General features: G+C 44.7%; 1 protein-coding gene across 4 annotated transcripts in view; it reads right to left on the minus strand.

Moving 5' to 3' along the window:
- Positions 1–27,676, minus strand: part of LOC126483740 (hemicentin-1-like) — a 1,186,523-nt gene that overhangs the window by 672,353 nt on the left and 486,494 nt on the right. For 3 of the 4 annotated variants that reach the window (XM_050106872.1, XM_050106873.1, XM_050106869.1), the window contains exon 2: positions 19,760–20,134. In XM_050106872.1, the coding sequence (XP_049962829.1) occupies positions 19,760–20,134 (375 nt within the window). The remainder of the gene's footprint in view (positions 1–19,759; positions 20,135–27,676) is intronic. The other variant, XM_050106870.1, reaches the window with a different exon arrangement.

The raw sequence follows: 27,676 nt of genomic DNA on the forward strand, positions 1-27,676 counted from the left end.
CAGTTAACTGGTGTTGAAATAGCAAAACTGATCTACCATTTTTAGTTTGCCATGTCCTAGTCTATATCCCTCAACATCGCTTGATTTATTTGCATCACGTTCCATTACTATTGTTTTACTCCGTTCCACTGATCATGCAAATTGATTATTGTGTCTGACGTAATTACAAGGTTACTGGAATTTTCATATATTATCTCTGATCTTTAATCCATATCTCAAATTCCTTCTTCGTTTCCTTTACTGCTAGCGTAATGTACAGATTGAATAACACGGATGATAGGGTGCAACCTAATCTCACTCATTCCTCAATTAATGCCCCTCTTTCATGTCCTTCAAATCCCTCATTGGCGGTCTGAACTTCGTACAAGTTGGCGATACTTTTTAACTCCCTGTATTTTACCCGTGATAACTTCCGAAATCCAAAGGTTGTATCCCATTCAGCACTGTCAAAACTCCTGTCTAATTGTTTATCAATGATAATTTCAGAAGTCCAAGGGTTGTGTCTCATTCAACACCGGAAAAAGTTTTGTCTAATTCTATAATTGCTGTAAATCTGAGTTTCCTTTTCTTCAACCTATATTCTTAGACAGTTCATGGTGACAGGGTTGCTTCACGTGTGTCTTTATTTCTCCCTCAGGTCGGTATCTAAGCAGCATATTTCAGTTGGGAGGTCATCCAGTATGCTTAACGACTCAACAGGTGTTTCCCTGTCAGAGGAATGGACCATGTGGCTGGCCAAATGTTATGTCTTCCGCACCGTGAGACCTGAAAGAGTGAGTTCATGTCCTGTTCACGGAGGTTGTGACTTAGCCCAGACGGTGATTTAATGAGTGGTAAATGTGTATACCAAACGATTAGTCATTCCGTGTATAATAAAGCGCATAATATAGATAGGGAATAAGCACTGAAGACAGGAGTTTTAAATACATGCAAAACCGTTGCGGGAGAAGTGAACTAATCGGCCAATACTTACTGCGGGATGGATTCAGATTTCATTTGTGTGCCTTCGGTACGAAGCATTCTCGGAATTGATATATTTTACTTTGTAGCTTGTGTCACCTACACAATGCGCGTTGCCAGAGGCGCGAAAGGTTCATTTTCTGGTGTACAGTTTCTGCCACTAAAACTACCTTAATTTTTGCGTGGCGCAGTGGCCGATTGCAGATCTTTCTACTGGACGTGACTTTGGGGACTTACCTGGCCATAATTTACCCCAGTTCGCTGAAGATTCTTCAGATCAATGAGGGGGAGAGGCTACATTAAAGGTAGACAGAAATTTATGTGGCGCCCTCTCTGTTTATTCCTTTATTTTCCTTCCACAGGGGGCAGCCAGCCCTCTGACCGAACACGCTTAGCAAACGTGCCGGCACCGCTCGACCATTAGGTCCGATGTATATTAAAAAAATGATCCAATGCATTCCTAAAGTAGGGTGCGTGTTCTTGAATTCCTTGGGTTTCATGTCAGTATGGATAATGCACCAGGAAATCATCCACTGATCGTCATAGCAGCTTAAAGGTCATCTCCACCCATCCCACACGTTGTGAAAAAATTAAAAAGAATGTATTTCTGGAACACAGGATTATGTGGAAGTGAATCGAACACTGCGGAAACGGATAGAACTAAGCTCTGTTGTTACAGAAGAATACAGACAAAAGAGATATGGGTGGGTTCTCTGGAGAATCGGTGACGAATGGAAAAAATGAAAAGTTGACTAGAAGAAGGAATACGATGATGGGATATGTGTTAAAACGTCAGGGAATAGCTTCCATTGTATTTGGAGGGACCTGTAGAGGATGAAAACTGTAGTGGAAGACAGAGATTGCAGTATATGCAACAAACAGTCAAGGGCTTTGGGCGTACGTGTTACTTTTAATCGAAGAGGTTGGCAAAGATGAGGAAGTCGTCGTGGAGCGCATCAGACCAGTCAGAATACTGACGAGTCAAAAGAAAGAAGTAAAATAAAAAAACCTTTCAGTTTTCCCCACAGCTAAACATCACAGTTATATGAAGGGCTTATTTCAATAGTGGTACATGTCCATTTTTGTTCATTGTGTGATACAGAGTCCTAAATTAATGGAGTGCTGAAAAATCTGCAGTTGAGATACCAGAAATATCCAAGCATATGGCTTCTTGTCAGAGACGAACCTTTCGTTCTGTTTGTTTGTACCATTAACTGCAGATGCGTTACAGGGAGGAAAGTGGAGGTAACGGACTTGTACCACTATTGAAATGAGCCCTTCATATGTGAGCTGACGGGAGATCACTGCTGTCAGCTGGAGCCGGATCTTAAGTGGAATCAGCGGCGACTAGCAAAAATATGTACCGGACCGGGATTCGACGCTGAGACCTCCTACTTACTCGGTAGGTGCGGTAACCACTGCCTGTGATAAAGAACAGATACCACGCAATCATAAACAAATCACAGAGACGGGTAACGCGGTCTTGGAGAGCAGAAGGTATGACTCACTTTGGTGACTGCCCTCTGTTCACCGAACACCTCATGAACATGTTCGAAGATGGAATGCGCCATGTGTTGTTCCATCTTACTTTAAACATCCAATCAGTTGTTGAGTTTCTGCTACTTAACCGACAGACGCATTAAACAGAGTACAGACAAGAAGTGGAGAAAACACTTATCGAGCTCATGTTCTTTTCGCTATCGCGCACTTTTCAAGGCTATAATCCAGCGGTGATGCTCACTGCCGAGATACATTTTCTCGCTTCGTACAGGATGGACTTGCGCGTCAGCAGCTGCTCCAGACCGTGAATGCAACGCCCATGAACCCACACACCGACGGCCGTCGCGCACGGCGCGTCACGGTGGTGACGCCACAGCTCAGGGCCTCTGCAGGATCTACGCGTCCAGTGCGGTGACCTTTGTTCCGGGAATGCTGGAAGCTTCCGGTGGGAGTAGCTGCTGGACTCACCATTACGCATCGCAGCCGGCGGCACAAAATGCTGACATGGAGAATTTTCGACATGATTTCGGTCTCACGAATCCCACACGAATCGCACCAGAGCTCTGCTGTTCGCTTGTAAATACAGCGCAGGGGATAATGTAGTACTTTAGTATACTGAAGAGCTTTCATCGCCCATTCAAAGAGCATTAAATGGGAGTAACGGATCATTCTGTATTATGCGTAGGCTAGCGTAGCTATAATTCTGTGTTCACTGCGATTGTGGATGTGGAACCAAGTGTCCTGAAGATAATTTCTAGGTTACTCCATATCCTTTTCCCACCCGTATGTTTTTGATGTCAAATTCGTAAAGAAATCTTCCTGGCAGATTAAAACTGTGTGCCTGACCGACACTCGAAATCGTGACCTTTGCATTTCGCGGAAAGTGCTCTACCAATTGAGCTACCCAATCACGACTCACGCCCCGTCCTCACAGCTTTACTTCTGTCAGTATCTCGTCTCCTACCTTCCACATTTCACAGAAGCTCTGCTGCGAACCTTGCAGAACTAGCGCTCCTGGAAGAAAGGATAATGCGGAGACATGGCTTAGCCATAGCCTGGGTGATGTTTCCAGAAAGAGATTTTTACTCTGGAGCAGAAGTTTGGAAGGTAGGAGACGAGATACTGGCAGAAGTAAATCTGTGAGGACGGGGCGTTTGTGGTGCTTAGGTAGCTCAGATGGTAGAGCACTTGCTCGCAAAAGGCAAAGGTCCCGACTTCGAGTCTCGGTCCGGCACACAGTTTTGATCTGCCAGAAAGTTTCATATCAGCGCACACTCCGCTGCAGAGTGAAAATCTCATTCTGGAAATATTCGTAAATACTTTGATGCCAGATTCCCACGAAAGTCTTTCTTTAACTTGACTGAAGTGAAACGTCGACAGTACAGGTAAGAAGAGAGTAGAAGTTTTTAAAATGCGGTCTTACAGAAGGATGCTGATGATTAAATGGGTGGATCGGATAACAGTTCCAAAGAGGTAATGAATCGAATCAAGGAGAGCGAAATTTTTGATACAACTTTACTACGAGTATAAGAAGGGATTAGCGACAACATACATCTTGAAACACGAAGGAATAACCATTTTGATTATAAAGGGAAATATGGCGGTTAAAAATTGTAGAGGGGGAGCAATATGTGACTACACACATAAATAGGGAGAACAAGAAGCATATAAATAGGAATAGTCATATATTCGAAAAAATTATTGTCGACATATGTGGCATTTTATTTGCTTCGAGAAAGGTCGGTACTCATTTTCTGCAGGCTATCCACTTGTTAAGTTTCACTGCACATTTCGTTAGCCATATCAGCTGCAGCGCCTGCAAGCTCTCAAGCCATCAGACGCCATGCCATCCTTCCAACTACATCTAAGACATGTAAATTCACAATTCACGTCTTGCGTTGTATATGCCGATAATGTGGGATTCAGAATGCAGTGATAAAGTACTACAACACACACATGTGGGAAAATGCAAATCTTTGAGCGCTCAAGGAGAAAGGTCACCACATTACCTTTACTTTCTATGTGTGGGCAGACACTTTGGACAAAAATCCTCATAGGGCGATATAGTTTATAGTAAATATTAACAGGTGCTAGTTATCAACAGTTCCTCCATGACGAATTGGCCATTCTGTTGGACAGCGTTGATCTCCCATGAAGACAATGAAAGCATGAGGGCTGTTCAGGAAGTTCGATTGGTAGCGAAATGGAAGGAAAAGTGAAAATTCGATGAAGCTTTGCACAGATGTGTTACCTGTTGAACGCCGCTTTACTTCAGTCATTTCAGTCCTGAGAACGCAGTGAGCACATAAATATGCTTAGAACAATAGTGTCTGCAGTCAAGTATGAGTGCCCACTGAGAAATTTCTCCTGATTTCACGCAACCCCACACTACGTACTTCTCATTCGTTTCCTTCTTCGTGACAGTTCTCGGCCGCACACTGTTGGGGCAATGAGGATGACTCTGTAGCATCTTCAACATATATATATATATATATATATATATATATATATATATATATATATATACGCCTCACCGGCCATTTGACCATCTTCTTCTGTGCGGATGCACAAACAGTGCCAGAACTCTTACGGGAATCGGCAGTAAAGCCTCGAGTAATGAGTATAATGGGCAGTGGCACTATGAATATACTGTGGGACAATAAGTTGCGAATGTGGGTCTCAGAGGAGTCGTGCCAGAGATACATCCCTGCAGTCGCACTGTCCTATACATCCTCGGTGGCTCAGATGGATAAAGCGTCTGCCATGTAACGAGGAGATCCCAAGTTCGAGTACCGGTCGGGGCACACATTTTCAACTGTCCCCATTGACTTATATCAACGCCTGTACGCAACTAGGGGTATTCATTTCACTGTAACATACGTTCTGTTGCTGCAGTAGCAACACGTGGCACGTACGTTACTGGTCCCTGAGAAGCATATAAACAGAATTCCATGTCAGCCACGAACCATTTAAGAAGTTTTATTGACGGGAAGAATGACTCAGTGGAGTGTGATACCCTTCGGAGTGACAGACTTAAGGCTGATTCCGCACCAAGCCTCATAAATACTACCTTCGCAAATAACCAAGAAGCTGGCAACGAAACGTAGAATATGAGCCCATTCGTGAGAGTCATGAAACAGTATTACAGATGTGCGCTGCATAATCAGAACCCAGTGACATGAGACAGTCTCACCAAACGGAAACTCAGCGGCAAGGCACATTCGACATTGAAACACGTCTCGCTTTAGCCTCAGAACACACAAGCGTAAATATTCAACAACTCCTAGCGTCCCTTACGAGCGGACAGACCTTTCATCGGTCCATTCATCCAGTAACACAATGCATGCTTTCTGTAAACCTTTACAGGCTAACCTCCAAAGATAACAAAAGTTTGTAGCCGATTTTGGGTACATAATCGTCTTTTCAGTAATCCTGCTATAACTAGTAAGCGAAATTATTGAAATATGGAAACAGTAACACTGAATATTGAAAGTTGAAAACGGGAGGCCACGCCACTGGACCTTCTGGGCCAGTCTAAACGCTCATTAAATGTTTGTGTTAGGTTCTGTCATATGAGATGTAGAACAGGAAGTCGAGTATAAACTATGTGTGCTATTCGGAAAGTAAGATCCGGTTTAAATGGAAACCAAAGTTAAAATGAAAACTGTTTTATCTGCTATTTCTCTATATAGTCGCCACTCCGACTGAGACATTTGTCGTAGCGTTGTATCAACTTTCCAATACCCTCGTCATAGAAGGCAGCCGCCTGTGTTTCCGGCCAGTCATCTGCTCTGATATTCAGCTCGTTGTCTATGCCAAAATGTTGTAGCCATGGCCAGTGATTGATGTGAACAGAGACGAAAATCAGAGTGAGCCACATCCAGGCTGTATGGTGGTCGTTCAAATACTTCCCATTGACAAAGCTACAGGAGCATCTTCGCTGCCTTTCAGTGCGTGTCATGACTGATACGTTATATGGGGTTGCATCTAATCAGGTGATATATCTAGGCAGACAGCCTTTCTGGGAGATATTATTTTTGGGCACCTTTACGCTCTCATGGTGTGCTCAGAACTGAGAAGTGCAACATGACGCGATCGGTGGGTATACTAGAGAACGGCCCTAAACATCTCTGCAGTGATTTATCGGATTTTCTCTGTAGTTTCTATTTCACGACCGATTGTAACTTAATTTCTGGGCACCTGCGTTTGATCGAACAATGTACAACACAACCTTTGCCTTCAATAATTAATTAATTTCTCCATTCTCGAATAGGACTTCACTTTAAAGCTACCATCCACTATTCTGGATATTACACGTCCACTATTATGAATATTACACACAACCGTTGCCTTCAACAACTAACGTATTTCACAATTTTCGAATAGTGTTTCACTTTATGGCCAGCATCCACTAATCTGAACATTTTATATCCTCTTATCAGCAGGTCAGATAAGTCATGACAATGTTTCAGATTGCGGAGACGCTGAACTTGGTTCTGCAGAAGTTTTTACCTTCGGTGCATTCTGTTCGGCTGTTGTTATTACAAACTGGGGCTCGGATTCCCATGGTACGTCAACTGGTTGCAAGCCACATTGCTGAAGCACATTCATGCTTCCTGAGATATTGGAGATGATTTCTCATATTCAGTGAAATTCCGTTACAGTTTTAAAGTGCATGTGAACGGCTAAAGCAACTTTCCTCCCTCCTGCTTTAGTCACATTGTGTTACTAAATTCACGCATTGGTCAAAACTTTCGTTTGACAGGGCATAGCTTTTCAAATCAGGGAGTGTTAGGATTTATTTACACTAGTAATTCAATTTTATACTGTTAAGTCCGCTTACAACTTTAGATTTCCCATCGACAACATGTACACTCTACAGCGGTGTGTGTCGCACGACACTGAGCAAATACGAGGGCAGTTCAATAAGTAATGCAACACATTTTTTTTCTCGGCCAATTTTGGTTGAAAAAACCGGAAATTTCTTGTGGAATATTTTTAAACATTCCCGCTTCGTCTCGTATAGTTTCATTGACTTCCGACAGGTGGCAGCGCTGTACGGAGCTGTTAAAATGGCGTCTGTAACGGATGTGCGTTGCAACAACGGGCAGTGATCGAGTATCTTTTGGCGGAAAACCAGGGCATCTCAGATATTCATAGGCGCTTGCAGAATGTCTACGGTGATCTTGATCTGGCAGTGGACAAAAGCACGGTGAGTCGTTGGGCAAAGCGTGTGTCATCATCGCCGCAAGGTCAAGCAAGACTGTCTGATCTCCCGCGTGCGGGCCGGCCGTGCACAGCTGTGACTCCTGCAATGGCGGAGCGTGCGAACACACTCGTTCGAGATGATCGACGGATCACCATCAAACAACTCAGTGCTCAACTTGACATCTCTGTTGGTAGTGCAGTCACAATTGTTCACCAGTTGGGATATTCAAAGGTTTGTTCCCGCTGGGTCCCTCGTTGTCTAACCGAACACCATAAAGAGCAAAGGAGAACCATCTGTGCGGAATTGCTTGCTCGTCATGTGGCTGAGGGTGACAATTTCTTGTCAAAGATTGTTACAGGCGATGAAACATGGGTTCATCACTTCGAACCTGAAACAAAACGGCAATCAATGGAGCGGCGCCACACCCACTCCCCTACCAAGAAAAAGTTTAAAGCCATACCCTCAGCCGGTAAAGTCGTGGTTACAGTCTTCTGGGACGCTGAAGGGGTTATTCTGTTCGATGTCCTTCCCCATGGTCAAACGATCAACTCTGAAGTGTATTGTGCTACTCTTCAGAAATTGAAGAAACGACTACAGCGTGTTCGTAGGCACAAAAATCTGAACGAACTTCTCCTTCTTCATGACAACGCAAGACCTCACACAAGTCTTCGCACCCGAGAGGAGCTCACAAAACTTCAGTGGACTGTTCTTCCTCATGCACCCTACAGCCCCGATCTCGCACCGTCGGATTTCCATATGTTTGGCCCAATGAAGGACGCAATCCGTGGGAGGCACTACGCGGATGATGAAGAAGTTATTGATGCAGTACGACGTTGGCTCCGACATCGACCAGTGGAATGGTACCGTGCAGGCATACAGGCCCTAATTTCAAGGTGGCGTAAGGCCGTAGCATTGAATGGAGATTACGTTGAAAAATAGTGTTGTGTAGCTAAAAGATTGGGGAATAACCTGATGTATTTCAATGCTGAATAAAACAACCCCTGTTTCAGAAAAAAAATGTGTTGCATTACTTATTCAACTGCCCACGTATGTCGACAGCCAGTTGTGTTCCGACTGTTAAATGATTGTATGAACAGAAGACGGCGAGGGCGTGTAAGAAAGACTGGTAATAACGCTGAACACATACTGCAGCGTCAACAGATAGGTGGCTGCAAAGGGCACAATGGTCGACATATAAATCTACTTACATTCTCTGTAAGCCACGGTATGGTGCATGGCGGAGAGTTTCCTGTACCACTACTAGTAATTTCCTTTTTTATTCCACTCGCAAATACAGCGAGGGTAAACGACTGTCTATATGCCTCCATTACAGCCCTAATTTCTGTAATCTTATCTTCGTGGTCTTTAAGCGAAATGTACGTTGGTGGCGGTTGAATCGTTCTGCAGTCAGCCTCAAATATCAGTTTTCTAAATTTTCCCATTGGTGCCTTCTCTCTAGTGATTCCGATTCGAGCATCTCCATAATACATGTGTGTTGTTTGCATCTACGGGCAAGAAATCTAACAGCCTAATTGAACTGCTTCGGTGTTTTCCCTTAATAGGACCTGGTGCGGATCCCAAACACTCCAATAGTACTCAACAGTGGGTCACATTAATTTCCTAAAGACGGTCTTCAAGAAGCACACTACTAATACTGTATTCGAACGTTAGGGGTTTGTTTTTCCTACACATCTACATTAACGTACATTTTTCTACATTTGGAAATAGCTGCCACTCATCACACCAACTAGAAATTTGTTTCCAGTCGCCTTATATCCTCGTACAGGCACTCGACGTCGATATTTACCACACATCACAGCATCATCAGCCAACAGCCGCACACTGCTGTTCACCCTGTCCGCCATATCATTTTTGTATACAGAAAATGACAGAGGTCCTATCACAAGTATTTACGAGGGATAAGTATTTATATCTCTTAGTTTTGACCAGTACTGCACACTGCAATACACACTGTTTAAACAGACTGTGTTTGTGTGTGTGTGTGTGTGTGTATGTGTGTGTGTGATAGAGAGGGAGAAGGAGAGAGGGGGTGTAAATGTTTATGTTTTTTGTGCACTGGTTTGAGTAATGACTTTAAAAGTGCCTGGCTGATGTATTAGTCAGTTATTAATTTTATTTCATAATGGTATCTGCTAAAAATAGAGATCGATACGCTTGATAAATTCATATTTTGGCACCGGTCGGCGTTGGACGCTGGGACGCGCGCTCAAAGTGCAGAGTGTTAGGTACGGGTGCACACGCTGGGTCGCTTATTTTCTTACGCAACGGGCTGACTTGAAGCGGCTGCAGCCATCTGCCAAACTGCTGCCTCCGCGATCCAACTGGCAACGCGCCCCGCCTCTATATCTGGGACAGCCACGCCCGTCACACCGCCGGAGTCCGCTGGAGAACCGGCCACATCCAAAGCAACAGCATGGCCTCTTTCACGCCCCCGCCTCACGTTAAAAAATATCATTAGTCGTTTTCCTAATTCGCTGATGAGCCAAAACATTATGACCACCTGGTTAGTATGGTGTTGGTCCACCTTTAGAACGCAGTTCGGCATTGGCGTGGCATGGGTTCCACAAGTCACTGGTAGATCACCCGAGCTACCTGCAGCCTGATGTCTACACACCCGTCACGTAATTACCGGTGGTTTCGGGGCGCGAAACTGGCGCGTGGAGGCGTCTCAGGTGTGATCCACCAGGTTCAGATAAATCTATTTCGGTGGCCAAGACATAAACCTGAATTCACCATTACGCTCCTGAATCGTCGGTTTCTCGTGACACCGACAGTTGTCTGAGCTATGCTGCGGCATCGGGGAAGAATTCAACCTGTAAGGGAATCAGGTGGTCCACAACAATATCCACGTAGTCCACGGCTGTCCTTACAGCTTCGATTACTGCCACAGGTTCCAGGTTCCATGGAAGCCCTCTGAATGTTCCTCACGGTATGAGACTGGATGAACCGCATTGAAACAGTGCCTCACTGCATGTGATCCACTGGGTCCAGATACGTTGAATTCAGTGACCAAGGAATCAACCTGAATCCACCATTATGCTCCTAAATCGACCGTTCCTTGTGACACAGACAGTTGTCCCAGTTATCCTGCGCCGTCGGGGAAGACTTCAAGCATGAAGGGAAGCAGGTGGTCCACAATAATGTCCACGTAGCACATGGCTATTATGATGAATTCGATAAATACCACAACTCTCATGGAAGCCTAGTGAATATTCATCATGGCATGCCGCTGCCTCCTCAGCCCTACAACAATGCCTCACTGCATTGTTTGGGCAGCCATTAGAGTGGGTGACATATCGGGATACAACCGTCAACCCGGTGAATAAAGACTCGTGATTCTACTGAGCATGTTTCATTGCTCCGCTCTCCGGTTTCGGTCACCTCGTGCCCACTGCAATCGTAATTGACGCTGTCATCGGTCAGCGCCGCAACACGTACAGGTATCCTGTCCGACAATGTGAGCATTTCGATGTGTTCCGAAACAGTTGTGTCTACACCAGCAGTGTACTCTACCCTCGCGTCAGATACAGATCGCCACCTATCCTACTTTACAGAGCAAACAGGCCTGTGACTCCCACGTACTGCGATGAGGTGTCGAAGTGTCGAAGTCCAACACTTTGTCGCCTACACGTGAATTCACTGTGTTTCAACCACTTTCCGTAGTCGCTCACGGTAGTAACGCGCGAACAGCCGACCGGCGTCACCATTTATGAGGTGCTCGTTCCCTGATGTGTGGGTGTAACGATCTGCCACTTTGTTGGAGTTGCTTATGCCAGTGTGTTTATACATTTGTGGCCTGTATCGTAACTAGAATAATTCCCCATTCATCTCTGCTCCGCTTAGTATGCGTCACGGGCCCGAAACGCCCACAAGCAGCGTTCGATATCTTGCTGAGCAGTAGTCACAATACTTTGGTTAATTTGCGTACGCAACAGCTCCCTCGCAGAGGGAAAACGGAATTGCAGGACTGCACTCATTCTCTTACTGTTATTTAAACACTTCGTTGTTCAGGAGAACATGCCGAGCATTTTAGTACAAGGGATCCGTGTTCTCCCGTGGATTACATTGTAACTTCGTTTAATTTGGTTTTTACCCCATTTATCTATGTAACTTCACTGAAGTGCCAAAGAAACTGGTGTAGGGATGCGTATTCAAATACAGAGGTAAACAGGCAGAATTTGGTGCTCCCTATAGAAGACAAATAGTGTCTGGCACACTTGTTTGAACGGTTACTGCTGCTACAATGGCACACTATCAAGATTTAAGTGAATTTGAACGTGGTGTTATAATCGGCGCACGAGATGTGGGGTACAGCATCTTCGACGTAGCGACGAAGTGGGGATTTCCCAAGACCATTTCACGTTTGTACGGTGAATATCAGGAATAGGGTAAAACATCAAATCTCCGACATCGCTGCGGCCAGAAAAAGAGTCTGCAAGAACGAGTCCAACGACTACTGATGTCTAAGCAGTCGTCGTTGGTACCGTTCTTGCAAACTCGTTCAAAGCGACAGAAGTGCTACTCTTCCCTTCCGCAAATTGCTGCAGATATCAATGCTGGGCCATCAGCAAATGTCAACGAAACATCATCAATATGGGCTTTCGCAGTCAAAGGACCACTCGTGTACTCTTGATGACTGCAAACACAAAGATTTATGCCTCGCTGGGGTCCGCCGACACCGACATTGGACTGCTGATCACTGGAAACGTGTTTCGTGGACAGACGAGTCTCGTTTCCAATTGTATCGAATTGGTGAACGTGTACAAGTATGTAGACAACCCCATGAATCCATGGACCCTGCATGTCAGCAGGGGACAGTTCAAGCTGGTGAATGCTCTGTAACAGTCTGGTGAGTATGCAGTTGGAGTGATATTGGACCCCTGAGACTTCTAGATACGACTCTGACAGGTGACACGTATGTAAGCATCCTGTCTGAGCACTTGCGGTTCTAGGCGCTCCAGTCCGTAACCAAGCGACTGCTACGGTCGCAGGTTCGAATCCTGCCTCGGGCATGGATGTGTGTGATGTCCTTGGGTTAGTTAGGTTTAAGTAGTTCTAAGTTCTAGGGGACTGATGACCTCAGATGTTAAGTCCCATAGTGCTCAGAGCCATTTTGGAACCTGTGTCCATTCATGTCCATTGGGCATTCTGATAGACTTAGGCAATTCCAACACGACAATGCGACACCACACACGCCCAGAATTGCTCCAGTTTAAACACTTCTCAGTTTAAACACTTCTGCTGGCCACCAAACTCCCCAGACATGAACATTATAGAGCATATCTGTGACTCCTTGCAACGTGGTGTTCAGAAGAGATTTCCACTCCATCTTACTCTTATCTGAAGGATTCATGGTGTCAGTTCCCTCCAGCATTACTTCAGAGTCCATGCCACGTCGTGTTACGGCACTTCTGCGTGTTCGAGGTGGCCCTACACGAAATTAGGCAAATGAAGCAGTTTCTTTGGCTCTTCAGTGCATATTGCAATGAAAATATCTGCTCAGCTGTGCAAATACCGACGGTACGCGCTATGTGTCTTCTACATCTCTGAGCACTTACAGTCTATAGCAGTCGTGAGTAATGTGCCCAACTCCTGGGGTTACTGAAAACACTCAGTAAAATATCTCCGAACGATCTTAGAAATTTGGTCGGTAGTGGAGTTGGCGTTGACCTAATTTGTGAGTACGATATAACAGACTTGAAATTTTATGCACTACTCTCGTGAACACTCGGGGCAGTGTGAGAGGAGCCGGCCGGGATGGCCGAGTGGTTCTAGGCGCTACAGTCTGGAACCGCACGACCGCAACGGTCGCAGGTTCGAATCCTGCCTCGGGCACGGATGTGTGTGATATCCTTAGGTTAGTTAGCTCTATGACCTCGGAAGTTAAGTCCCGTAGTGCTCAGAGCCATTTGAACCATTTGAACCAGTGTAAGAGGGGGTAGGATGTTCTGCCATTGGCAAAAGGGCTCCCTGCATTTCTTGCTGCTTTGTTGTGATCATGCGACTTTCAAATGAGCAAGAGTCCAGGGATATAATAGCTGAAGCTAATAATTCACGTACGACTCATTAGGTAGAAGAGCTTCGAATCATGTTAGTGGTCATATACCGTGGTGAAAACTTTTGTCGTGAGTGAGCAGCCTATAAAGCCACTACTTAACACTTACGGTCATCAACTTTAAAGTGCATATTCTCTGGGCACGCGGAATCGCCTTAAGAGCCACAAGAATCGCTCTGTGGAATTATCTGCATGTTTTACGATTGGAGTGCGTGCAAGAGGCCACGCCACTCCAACCGTAGCCAGTAGCAAGTGCTGCCAATACTGCCGAGAAGTCAACACATTTAGTAAGTACGCCTTGTGCAAATGACGTCACACGCATATTCTTCACAATGATCGACACTACAAGAACGGAACGTCAGCGTTAATGGACATCGCAGGCACTATGTACCAGGTGTACTGGATGGTGGAACGCTGAACACTCTTGTCCAAAATTGAGAAGAGCTATTTAAAGGTAAGTTCTTACTGCAGTCAGCGAAGAAGAAATAAGGCAGAATAGTTAGTAACAATAATTGAGCAACCAAGTATGGTTGTAAGCGTTTTTCTGAAATTTGTGGCTAGTGAAACAATTTTGTAACCTCTGTTGTAAAAGAATATAGGACAATAGATGTTTCATAAATGTGAAGAAGAAGATTGCGTTGTCAGAACAGGCATTCGTGACAAGAAACATTTTGACCAAGAAACATTTGAATACAGATATTCATGACAAGAAAAACTTTTACCACAAGACATTTGAATATGGATGGCAGAAAGTCCTTAACAAAATTATTTATATGGAGTATACTGCTCTATGGATGTGAAAGTTAGGCTCTGGGTGGACTGGAAAGGAATCGATTTCAAGCTGTTGAAACCTGGGTTTGGCGGAAAATGAGAAGAATGAGCTAGACGGAAAGAAAAACCAACGAGGAAATGTTAATAGATGGCAACTAAGAAAGAAGATTACTACAGGAAATATAAAAGAGAAAAATAAAATTTATCGGGCATGTCATTAGATGCAACAGTATCACCAGTAACGTACTTGATGGGAAAGTCATTGGAAGCGAAGAAAAAGGCCGGCCTAAGAAGAAGTGTTTAGGGGACATCTAGAGCAGCATAGGATGTGACCAATTACGTAGAGGTGAAACGAACAGCCAATCACAGAAGACAGCGGTTGCCTCGACAAGGCATAGGCCTTCCGAATACGCATATTTGTGATGTATGTTAGTTACTTGTGTTGATAAATAGAAATTAGATTAATAACGACAACACTAAACTCTTGTTTGGATATACATCATTATGTGAATAAATGTTTCCAATAGTATAACTTCACTGCATAATCATTCTTGGCATCTATGGAGGCAGTAAAGAAAAACCCACATACTCTGTTTATGGAACAAAGACTGGAAGGATTCTCAAGGCGAAAGTAAATCGAAACCGTAACAAAAATAGTTAGTGTTGTAACCGCAATATCCATCATGACTGGTGCAGAATCATCAGAATTCGTATCAGTCGACGTGGCAATTAGTTGAAAAAGCAACAAGACTATGAAAATAAAATACTTCCTACACCGAAAGCTCAGCCTCTCGAACCCGAGTTAAAAATAATTACTGTGAATCATTTATGATTAAATTTAGTTCAGTTAAATTTTTCATATTCTGTTCGGTGTTAAAAGTAAAATTCTCTGGTTAAAGTGAACGTGCGTATCTTCAAGTCGACAACCTTTCCTTTGGAACAACAGACTGTGTGAATGATCTGTTTAGCATTGTTAGATCGTGCGACAATGAGAGGTTTGAATTTTTTGTGATTCAACCAATAACAATAATAATAAATTGTGTGATCTTCCATCAAATCCAGAAATAGATTAGAGAAAACTTCATGACGTATCTTTTGATGGAGATGTGCACCCGAACATATTTCACATACTCTTTTCTCTTCTCCGTCTGTTATTCATAATGCAACATCCAAGCAAAACTAATAAAAGTAATACAACTATTCACACTTAACAAAATACATTGCTGGTGATTAAAATTGTAAAACAGTTAAGGCAGCATTCAGCAAACGTGAAAATGGCATGAAAGGTATAACATGCTTGGATGTGTAAGTGATAATTCCACTGAGACCTCTCCAAGCGGATACAGCTAACGCTATCTACACACATCAAAAAAAAGTTTTGCATAACTCGGTTCCGAGAGTTCCGGGAGATCAACATAAAGATCATTTATGCCCTTTTTATTGCTAATGAAAACCACACATTGCATGTTGTACAACCATGCAGCGAGACCTTCAGATGTGGTGGTCGAGATTGCTGTACACACCGGTACCTCTAATACCCAGTAGCACGTCCTCTTTCATTCATGCATGCCTGTATTCGTCGTGGCATACTATCCACAAGTTCATCAAGGCACTGTTGCTCCAGACTGTCCCGCTCCTCAACGGCGATCCGACGTAGATTCGTCAGAGTGGTTGGTGGGTCACGTCGTCCATAAACAGCCCTTTCAAATCCATCCCAGTCATGTTCGATATGGTTCATGTCTGGAGAACGTGCTATCCACTCTAGTCGAGCGATGCTATCCTGAAGGAAGTCATTCACAAGATGCGTACGATGGGGGTGCGAATTGTCGTCTATGAAGACGAATGCCTCGCCAATATGCTGCCGATGTGGTTGCAGTATCGGTCGGAGGATGGTTTCACGTATTGTACAGCCGTTACGGCGCCTTCCATGACCACCAACGGCGTATGTTGGCCCCACATGGAGCCACCCCAAAACAGCAGGAAACCTCCACCTTGCTGCACTCACTGGACAGTGTGTCTAAGGCGTTCAGCCTCACCGGGTTGCCTCCAAATAAGTCTCCGACGATTGTCTATGCGATACTCATCAGTGAAGAGAACGTGATGCCAATCCTGAGCGGTCCATTCGGCATGTTGGGCTCATCTGTACCGCGCTGCATGATCTCGTTGTTGCAAAGATAGACGCCGCCATAGACGTCGGGAGTGAAGTTGCGCCTCATGCAGCCTATTGCTCACAGTTTGATTTGTACCACGACGTCCTGTGGCTGCACGAGAAGCATTATTCAACATGGTGGCGTTACTGTCATGTTCCCTCCGAGGCATAATCGGTAGTTAGCGGTCATCCACTGCAGCACTAGCCCTTGAGCGGCCTGAGCGAGGCATGTTATCGACAGTTCCTGTCTCTCTGTATCTCCTCAATGTCAGAACAACATCGCTTTGGTTCATTCCGAGACGCCTGGTCACTTGTTGAGAGCCGTTCCTGGCACAAAGTAATAATGCGGACGCGATCGAACCGCGGTATTGACCGTCTAGCCATGGTTGAACTAAAGGAAACATGAGCCGTGTACCTCCTTCCTGGTGGAATGACTGGAACTGATAGGCTATCGGACCCCCTCCGTCTAATAGGCGATGCTCATGCATTGTTGTTTACGTCTTTGGGTGGTTTAGTGACATCTCTGAACAGTCAAAGGGACTGTGTCTGTGATACAATTCCCACAATCAACGTCTATCTGCAGAAGTTCTGGAAACCAGGGCGATGAAAAACTTTTTTTGATGTGTGTACATTCTGTGTACATGGAAAAATTACGCAACGAGTTTCTCCTTCAGAAATCGTATTTCAATGTTGATTGTTTTTGTGACCAGCATGTTAGACAGCAGAAAGTGTGTGACTTACTGATATTCCGTTTTGTCATTCCACGATACAGCCGTTCTCGCAGTTGTCATGTGAATATGGATTAGATGGATTCGGGAGGGCCAATCTCTACGTCACGTGGGAATTCAACCGGCACACGTGAATAGCGCCTGAGAGTTCAGACATTTTGTTTGCTCGGGCATACAGTGTCGTACAGCCACGTCACGTACCTTGAATAAGGATGTGGACTTGCCTGCAACAACACAGACAGTACGACGACGTCTGGAACACGGCGGCCTTTGAGTATGGTGACCATTTTTGAGGCTTCTATTGACGCGGCGGCAGAGAGAGGCACGCCAACAAAGGTGTAACCAGTGACAATACTGGGCACAGCAGTCCTAACACGTTGTCTTTGCAGAAGAGTGTCGATTCTGCACGCAATATCACGAGTGGCGTATCTGTGTATATAGGATGCGAGGGGAATGGAATTAATAGATTGTTTTCTTTATCGTCATGCTGGCCCATCGCGTCACATCGCAGCAGACGTACCTTGGGGTACAAAACACGATATCCTCTGTTTCGCATAGGCAGCAATTTGGTCATAAGCCATTACTCTCCTGTTGTGTGAACGCCGGTGATTGTGCCCTATCCACGATTGTAGCAAGACGTTTTGTTCCAACAAGACAATGATCGTGCTGCCCTGACCCACCCCGATACAGAGGATGATGGGCAGTTGCCTTGGCTAGCACGTTCACCAGATCGCTCAGTCATTGAAAACATCTGGTGATGGGTTGCCGAGAGACCGGCATTACACTACACAGCAGTCTCTACCCTTAATGGACTTTGTCGCAGGTTTGACACAACATTAAATATGAACAACATCCGTATATGTCATCAAAGATCAGTTTAATTCAGAGCCCACCTGAGTTACTGTCGTTCCTGCTGCCAGTGATTGAAGGTCAGTGTACTAAATTTCGCACCCAAATTACCTACAAATTTTACCATGTAATCTCCATCCTATACTCCACATCTACAGTAAGTAAAATTTTGTAGTTTCCTACCTTCACAGGTAGATGCCGTGTTTCTTGACATCCGCAAGGCGTTCGATACAGTTCCCCACAGTCGTTTAATGAACAAAGTAAGAGCATATGGACTATCAGACCAATCGTGTGATTGGATTGAGGAGTTCCTAGATAACAGAACGCAGCATGTCATTCTCAATGGAGAGAAGTCTTCCGAAGTTAGAGTGATTTCAGGTGTGCCGCAGGGGAGTGTCATAAGACCGTTGCTATTCACAATATACATAAATGACCTGGTGGATGACATCGGAAGTTCACTGAGGCTTTTTGCAGATGATGCTGTGGTGTATCGAGAGGTTGAAAAAAAAAACAATGGAAAATTGTACTGAAATGTAGGAGGATCTGCAGCGAATTGACGGATGGTGCAGGGAATGGCAATTGAATCTCAATGTAGACAAGTGTAATGTGCTGCGAATACATAGAAAGATAGATCCCTTATCATTTAGCTACAAAATAGCAGGTCAGCAACTGGAAGCAGTTAATTCCATAAATTATCTGGGAGTACGCATTAGGAGTGATTTAAAATGGAATGATCATATAAAGTTGATCGTCGGTAAAGCAGATGCCAGACTGAGATTCATTGGAAGAATCCTAAGGAAATGCAATCCGAAAACAAAGGAAGTAGGTTACAGTACGCTTGTTCGCCCACTGCTTGAATACTGCTCAGCAGTGTGGGATCCGTACCAGATAGGGTTGATAGAAGAGATAGAGAAGATCCAACGGAGAGCAGCGCGCTTCGTTACAGGATCATTTAGTAATCGCGAAAGCGTTACGGAGATGATAGATAAACTCCAGTGGAAGACTCTGCAGGAGAGACGCTCAGTAGGTCGGTACGGGCTTTTGTTAAAGTTTCGAAAACATACCTTCACCGAAGAGTCAAGCAGTATATTGTTCCCCCCTACGTATATATCGCGAAGAGACCATGAGGATAAAATCAGAGAGATTAGAGCCCACACAGAGGCATGCCGACAATCCTTCTTTCCACGAACAATACGAGACTGGAATAGAAGGAAGAACCGATAGAGGTACTCAAGGTACCCTCCGCCACACACCGTCAGGTGGCTTGCGGAGTATGGATGTAGATGTTGATGTAAATATTTCGAGGTATTGTAATATTATTGGCTAGCACTATATTCCAGACTATTGTGCCATAGTCAAATGAATTTTAAACAATAGCTAATAACGCGGCGTATTAACACTCAACGCGTGATAAAACCACGGCAATATGCCATTTTCGTTAAAAAGAAAAGAAGAGAAAAAACTCTTATTGGTTGCCTTCGTAATCGATAACAAGGTAGCGAAGTAGCGGCACTTACCGAAGATGACCATCTTCTTCGAGCCGGACGTCTCGTTGTCGAACGTGGAGACGACGCACTTGTACTCCCCCGAGAGGTCGGGCGTGGGGTTGAGGATCTGGAGGGCGCGGTGCTTCTTCTCCTTCTCGCTGGACGCCTCGTAGGTGAGGTTAAGGCGGTCCTTGAGCACGCCGAATCCCTGCGGCTTCTCGTCCTTGATCCACTGGTAGACGGGCAGGGGCTCGTTGTTGAAGTACCACTTGACGACCAGCCCGTCCCAGTGCTTGGGGTCGGCCACGGAGTAGTCGCAGTCCAGTATCAGGCTGCTCTGGCTGCCGTTACGTACTGCCTCCGGCACGTTCAGCTTCTCGATTTGCAGGCCCCAGCAACAACCTGCTGACAGGAGAGCACACTATTCATCTCTGTAGACGTGAAATACATCGAAGCGCCAGAGGAACTGGTATAGGCATGCGTACTCAAATACAGAGATATGTAAACAGGTATAATACGGTGCTACAGTCAGCAACGCCTACATGAGACAACAAGTGTCTGGCGCAGTTGTTAGATCAGTTACTGCTGCTACAACGTCAGGTTATCCAAACTTATGTGACTCTGAACGTGGTGTTATCGCTACCTCTCCGAGGTGCCGATGAAGTGGGTATTTTTCTGTGCGACTATTTCACGAGTGTACTGTGAATATCAGGAACTCGGTAAAACATCAAATCTTCGAAATCGATGTGGCCGGAAAAAGGTCCTACAAGAACGGGACCAATGACGACTAAACAGAATCGATCAACGTAACAGAAGTGCAACCCTTCCGCAAATTGCAGCAGATTTCAATGTTAGGCCATTAAAAAGTGTCAGCCTCCGAATCATTCAATGGACCACCATAGATATGAGATTTCGGAGCCGAAGGCCCACTCGTGTACCCTTGACGACGGCGCGACACAAAGCTTTACGCCTTGCCTGGGCCCGTCAGCACCGGCTCTGGACTGTTGATGACTGGAGACATGTTGCCTAGTCGGACGAGTCTCGTTTCAAATTGTCTCGAGTGGATGCACGTGTACGGGTGTAGAGACAACCTCGTCAATCCATGGACTCTGCATGTCAGCAGTGGACGGTTCAAGCTGCTGGAGGGTCTGTTATGCTGTGGGGTGTGTGGCATGTGTGCTGCTGGAGTGATATGGGACCCCTGATACATGTAGATACGTCTCTGACAGATGAAACGTACGTAAGCATTCTGTCTGATCACCTGCATCCAATCATGTCCATTGTGCATTCCCAAGGATTTCGTCAATTCCAGCAGTAAATGCGACATCCCATACGTCTAGGATTCCTACAGACTGGCTCAGGAACAGTCTTCCGAGGTTAAACACTTCCGCTGGTCACCAAATATTGGGGATGCCTTGCAACGTGTTGTTCAGACCACATCTCCACCCCCTCTTACTCTTACGGATTTATGGACGGCCCTGAAGGATTCATGGTGCCATTTCCCTCCAGCACTACTTCAGACATTAGTCGAGTCCATGCCACGTCGTGTTGCGGCACTTCTGCGTGCTCGCCAGCACCCTACATGATATTAGGCAGGTGTACCATTTTCTTTGTCTCCTCGGTGTATGACGTGAGATGTTTCACGGATCTGATACAGGGTGATAAAAATAAAGCTGGCCTGAAAAATATTTCAGGCATCTGAAGACAGGAAACATAACTGTCTTAAGGTGAATGAAAGGTTTTCTGGGGTCGGTTTTATTTTCCAGAAATGTACGGCTTGAAGGAAAAGAACCTGATAATGTGACTGGAGCAAGGTACGGACATTGTATGGAGCAAAATTTCCGAAATAACCTTAAATCGTAAATGTACCATTGTGGAACTACTGGCATAAAACAAATAAACGCTGCACGGACATATTTCAGATCGACCAGGCGAAGGCGGCAAATGGTGATGGACGCTGTACAGCTTTGAGTTGTACTCCGAAGAAATACGTAGAGGTCCATGCGTGCACTCTGGGAAAATTTGAACGGAAGCGGGAAGTATATAATCAGTCCTATAATTAGTGTTGCGTGGTAAGTGACACGTACCGTAGGCAAGCCTTTGTCATTACACGATGTTGCAACCTGTTGCTCGAACGGTATGGCTGGTGGCATGTTCATTTTAAGCTGAGAGATGATACCTATAATCAAAAACATCTCATATTGCCATCATAGACGCAAATTTCTGTTAGCTGTAAAGTTCCCGGAACAACAATAGTACGTGGTGGGAGAAGTACAACTGATGTGGAAAGTATTTCATGCACGTTATGGTAGGAAACCCAACCTACAATATCCACCCCGTGTTGATGATGTAAGTTGTGTTGCCTATCTTAAGGCACATGAAATATTTTCCATATCAGTTTTAATTTGTCCAACCTGTAACTTCGTATTGTTTCAATAGCCAGATGCCTTAGTTTGTTAATATATTGACCGTGCTGTGTATCTCTGCTCATCTATCTTACGCAGTAGCTCGCCACCTGGCATAATTACCACCTGAGGGGTTACATCAAGCTTTCTAATGGGTAAAAACCAAATGGGGTCGAGTGTGCTCCAGTCATGAAACTAAGCTTTTTTAAAAGAAAATTACTACTAGCACAATTGTGTACGACTGTAGTAGGTTATTAATAACAATTTCTTCATAATTACTAGCATTAACATATTGCAAAATGCGGTGCAGTTTTTCAGCTTTTGAAACAAATTTACGAAGGACAACTGCCTGACATAGTTAAAGTACTAGACACATATATCGAACATTTTACGACGTGTCTTCGATAGTAAAAGTGACACATACGTAACAAATGCCAAATATATCATGAAAATGTCTTTTCTAAATTGTACATATTTCTTGCAATCAACCAGAAATTACTTCGCTGCTCACTAGCCAGATAAAGAAGCTAATCGACAGCGCAGCAGAAAGGTAAGTACATAATAACAGCTGTAGTGCTGCATACAGTACTATTGCTATTATTACAAGTGGGAATGGTCAGAGACAAAGCACTGACATTCTCAAATGTTCCAGATTCTGGCCAATCGGAAATAAGGTGACCATGCAGCGGAAACGTGTTTTGCCACAAGTGCCTATCTTCACTATGGATCGTTAGCTATCTTTTATAAGACATGGTTGTACGTAGCACTTGTGATGGATAGCAACTGCGTCATCATTCATTCTATCACTCACTTACACGCACACACACACACACACACACACACACACACTCGTAACACCCTATCTGAACAGAGCACACTGCAAAGAAACGTTACATTCAAGATCAATAAATGGGAAAGTTGATTTATTTACTATGAGTGCAATGAAAATAAAAACAAGAAACTGAATAAATTGGAACGTGATCTGTGATGTGCATTGACCGAAAATTACTATGAAAGCATTGAAAATAAAAACAAGGAATTGAATGAACTTGGAACATGATACATGAAGTGCACTGGGTAAGAAAATGTCAAGTACAAAAAAATGTTACTAGAAATCAGCAGTACCTATTGACCCGTTAACATACACTCCTGGAAATGGAAAAAAGAACACATTGACACCGGTGTGTCAGACCCACCATACTTGCTCCGGACACTGCGAGAGGGCTGTACAAGCAATGATCACACGCACGGCACAGCGGACACACCAGGAACCGCGGTGTTGGCCGTCGAATGGCGCTAGCTGCGCAGCATTTGTGCACCGCCGCCGTCAGTGTCAGCCAGTTTGCCGTGGCATACGGAGCTCCATCGCAGTCTTTAACACTGGTAGCATGCCGCGACAGCGTGGACGTGAACCGTATGTGCAGTTGACGGACTTTGAGCGAGGGCGTATAGTGGGCATGCGGGAGGCCGGGTGGACGTACCGCCGAATTGCTCAACACGTGGGGCGTGAGGTCTCCACAGTACATCGATGTTGTCGCCAGTGGTCGGCGGAAGGTGCACGTGCCCGTCGACCTGGGACCGGACCGCAGTGACGCACGGATGCACGCCAAGACCGTAGGATACTACGCAGTGCCGTAGGGGACCGCACAGCCACTTCCCAGCAAATTAGGGACACTGTTGCTCCTGGGGTATCGGCGAGGACCATTCGCAACCGTCTCCATGAAGCTGGGCTACGGTCCCGCACACCGTTAGGCCGTCTTCCGCTCACGCCCCAACATCGTGCAGCCCGCCTCGAGTGGTGTCGCGACAGGCGTGAATGGAGGGACGAATGGAGACGTGTCGTCTTCACCGATGAGAGTCGCTTCTGCCTTGGTGCCAATGATGGTCGTATGTGTGTTTGGCGCCGTGCAGGTGAGCGCCACAATCAGGACTGCATACGACCGAGGCACACAGGGCCAACAGCCGGCGTCATGGTGTGGGGAGCGATCTCCTACACTGGCCGTACACCACTGGTGATCGTCGAGGGGACACTGAATAGTGCACGGTACATCTAAACCGTCATCGAACCCATCGTTCTACCATTCCTAGACCGGCAAGGGAACTTGCTGTTCCAACAGGACAATGCACGTCCGCATGTATCCCGTGCCACCCAACGTGCTCTAGAAGGTGTAAGTCAATTACCCTGGCCAGCAAGATCTCCGGATCTGTCCCCCATTGAGCATGTTTGGGACTGGATGAAGCGTCGTCTCACGCAGTCTGCACGTCCAGCACGAACGCTGGTCCAACTGAGGCGCCAGGTGGAAATGGCATGGCAAGCCGTTCCACAGGACTACATCCAGCATCTCTACGATCGTCTCCATGGGAGAATAGCAGCCTGCATTGCTGCGAAAGGTGGATATACACTGTACTAGTGCCGACATTGTGCATGCTCTGTTGCCTGTGTCTATGTGCCTGTGGTTCTGTCAGTGTGATCATGTGATGTATCTGACCCCAGGAATGTGTCAATAAAGTTTCCCCTTCCTGGGACAATGAATTCACGGTGTTCTTATTTCGATTTCCAGGAGTGTATTAGTTGGTTGTTTAATAAAACACGAAAAAAAGATAAATATCATTCATCTTTCATGATTTTAAAGACGAAAGTGCTCAAACTTTTTTTTCATTCTTAAGTTTACGCTAATGTTGTCAATGATCGGTGAAGGGTGGAGGGGCGGTAACACTAGCTAATACGTGACTGCCCGGAGGGGAGGGGGGTGATAGTGGTGCAAGGAAGTTTGGGAACCACTGATTATAGGGTTGAATGTCTCTGTAGAAAATGTTTCACTCTGTGTTAAGCTATCGTAAGTAAATACACCAGCAGAAAATTTGCAGATGCTGTATATATTCGAAATCCGTTACGCTGCCAAGAGAGCAGGTGCTGAGGGGTAGGAATTTAGAATTACCGCTAGTGATAGAAGTTCCTGCAGTTTTATTGCTTTCCAGATTTTTGTTGTCTTGACATGTATCAGAACTCACCTAGAGCGCTACAAGTTCCGTTTAGTTTCTCTCTGTAAACAAATGGTCAGTCAAGTACTATCTGTGTTCGAATTCATAGGCAACGCCCCTTAAAAAATACCTAGCGCTGTGAATCACTGGTGGGCGATATCCGTCTCGACTAAGCCAGAAGAACATCGCAGCCAGCTATTTCGTTCATAAATGCCGCTCGATGGATGATGTACGGCGCACTCTGAGCTATAACACGTTATAGGCTGCCCTCCATCATCAGTGAGGTCATATCGCCCATCTAAGGTTTCTGGAAAGTGATCCTCTAAGACAATATTAATGAGGTAAACCCTTATAAATGACTTTCTGCCTCCATTGCTGGGCGATATGATTTATCTGAACAAAGGGTGGAGGGAATTATCTGCAGGCCGTGGAGATGAGAACATAGTGTAATGGCAGCTCTGCCCGGGCGGATATATCGTGGCTATTACTCTCAAGGAGAAAGGCCCACTGCCGCTCCGCTGCAACAGAACCCTGGGAGGGGGGGCAAAGACACTACTGCCGCGGTCACAGCTAATTACCTAATAGCTGCCACTGCCCACCTAACACAACGTGTCTACATGAAAAAGTTTGGAATGTGAGGAGTGTAGTAACTCACAACTGGTGTACGCTCCAATGACAAAAACGCATTTCCCCAGATATACACAAAAAAAAGCATTTAGATGTCTATATACTGGCCATTGATAGACTGTTTTTCTTTAAAGATGACTAATTACTAGTCTTCAATAGTTTCTCTGTGGTGTATGAGAAGTTTCTACGAACAAAAATCTTTGATCTACATTGGGAAGCACTTCTTCTATGTCAGGCATTATATTTCAGTGAGTATATAATGCAAGAGTATAAAGCCCGCATATTTCACCCCTTTGTATGCCAAAGTTTGCTTCATTAAAAGATGATGCAGATAATTTTTCGTCCTAGTGTTGCGCTTCTGAATGTTTCTTTTACTCTCAAATTCAGATGGATTGCTGACAGCAGAGTTCTTAAATGAATAACTGTACTGTGTGGCTGTGGTTAATATTTCAGTTGTATGAAGAGATGCCTGCAAGATATATGTTTGTGAACCCCACACATAAAACTAGCTAATTCTTTTGTGTGATCAATACGTATTGCCTACGTGAGGAGTGACACCGTAATATTATTCCGTATGACATCACTGAATGAAACTAACATCCGTATCTCCAAATTCGACAGTTACTCTTACGATAAAAGCAACTAAACCTAAACTTTTCAGCAGATCTAGTATACTATTTTTCCAGTTTAAGTTTTCATCAATATGCATCCGGAAGAAATCACAACTTTATTCCCTTTTTATTATTTCTCGTTGGCATTCTAGTTTAATTGGAGGTGGAATATTTTTTACAATACAAAACTGGATGATCTGCATTTTTTTCAAAATTTGAGACTAGTCCATTTGTGCCAAACCATACAGCAACTTTCACAAATAAATCATTTACTATTTTCTCTCTTGTCACTTCTTTGCTCGATTTGACGCAAACGCTTGTATCATCTGCAAACAATCCTAACTCTGCCTCTCGATTCAAATAAAATCGCAGATCATTAACGTAAGGCAAGAAGAGTAGTGGGCCAATGGTAGAACCCTCTGGGACTCCCAGTTTTCCGCCATTCTCTTCGTACTTATTTTCAAGTGGGACTATTAACAAAATTACAAATAAGAAATTTATTTAATTTTGTTATAAAGTGAAGAATAGGGCGTAATTTTTTTTTCTAGTAGATGTGTGTTATCTTTTCTTGCATCGGGTGGAATTTACTAAAAACTTTTATCTCACGGTTTTTGCCACAGTACGATTGTACATTTAATTTAATTCACTTAACTGAAAGTGACGTTAATCAGTATTAACATTACTGTCATTGCTGAAGTACACTTTGTCACTTGGAGGGAAAGAAACTGCAGCACTTCCCTCCACAGGAAGTAGATGGAAGCTATCTTCACAGTGAAAGAAAACATTTTTTTGTTTTACTTTGCCGTACATTATTGAGAGTGTGATAGAAACATTGAAAAACCAAGTTTTATATCAAAAAATGGTTCAAATGGCTATGAACCCTATGGGACTTAACATCTTAGGTCATCAGTCCCCTAGAACTTAGAACTACTTAAACCTAACTAACCTAAAGACATCACACACATCCATGCCCGAGGCAGGATTCGAACCTGCGACCGTAGCGTAAGTTTTATATCACGTTGTGATATAAATTACAACTCCTTTTCCGCATACTCTGCTTTATGATCAATAAAATTCACGCAGCACCGACAAGTCTTAAGAAATTATGCCAGTCCTCTACACTGTACCATACCTTTCTGCGAACATTCCATTGCTCTGTTCTAAGTTAAGTATCGCTGTGGACGAGATCAGGTGAGATGTAAAGACGGACGTCAATAAAGTCTGGTATGGGGTTACATTCGTATAATCGTATCGTGGAGTAACGTCAGGAGCAAGCGTTCCCTGGTTATTCCAATCGTTTAGATTTTCTGGTCATCACAGAT

Source organism: Schistocerca serialis, chromosome 6 (genome assembly GCF_023864345.2).
Source record: "Schistocerca serialis cubense isolate TAMUIC-IGC-003099 chromosome 6, iqSchSeri2.2, whole genome shotgun sequence".
NCBI lineage: Eukaryota > Metazoa > Arthropoda > Insecta > Orthoptera > Acrididae > Schistocerca > Schistocerca serialis.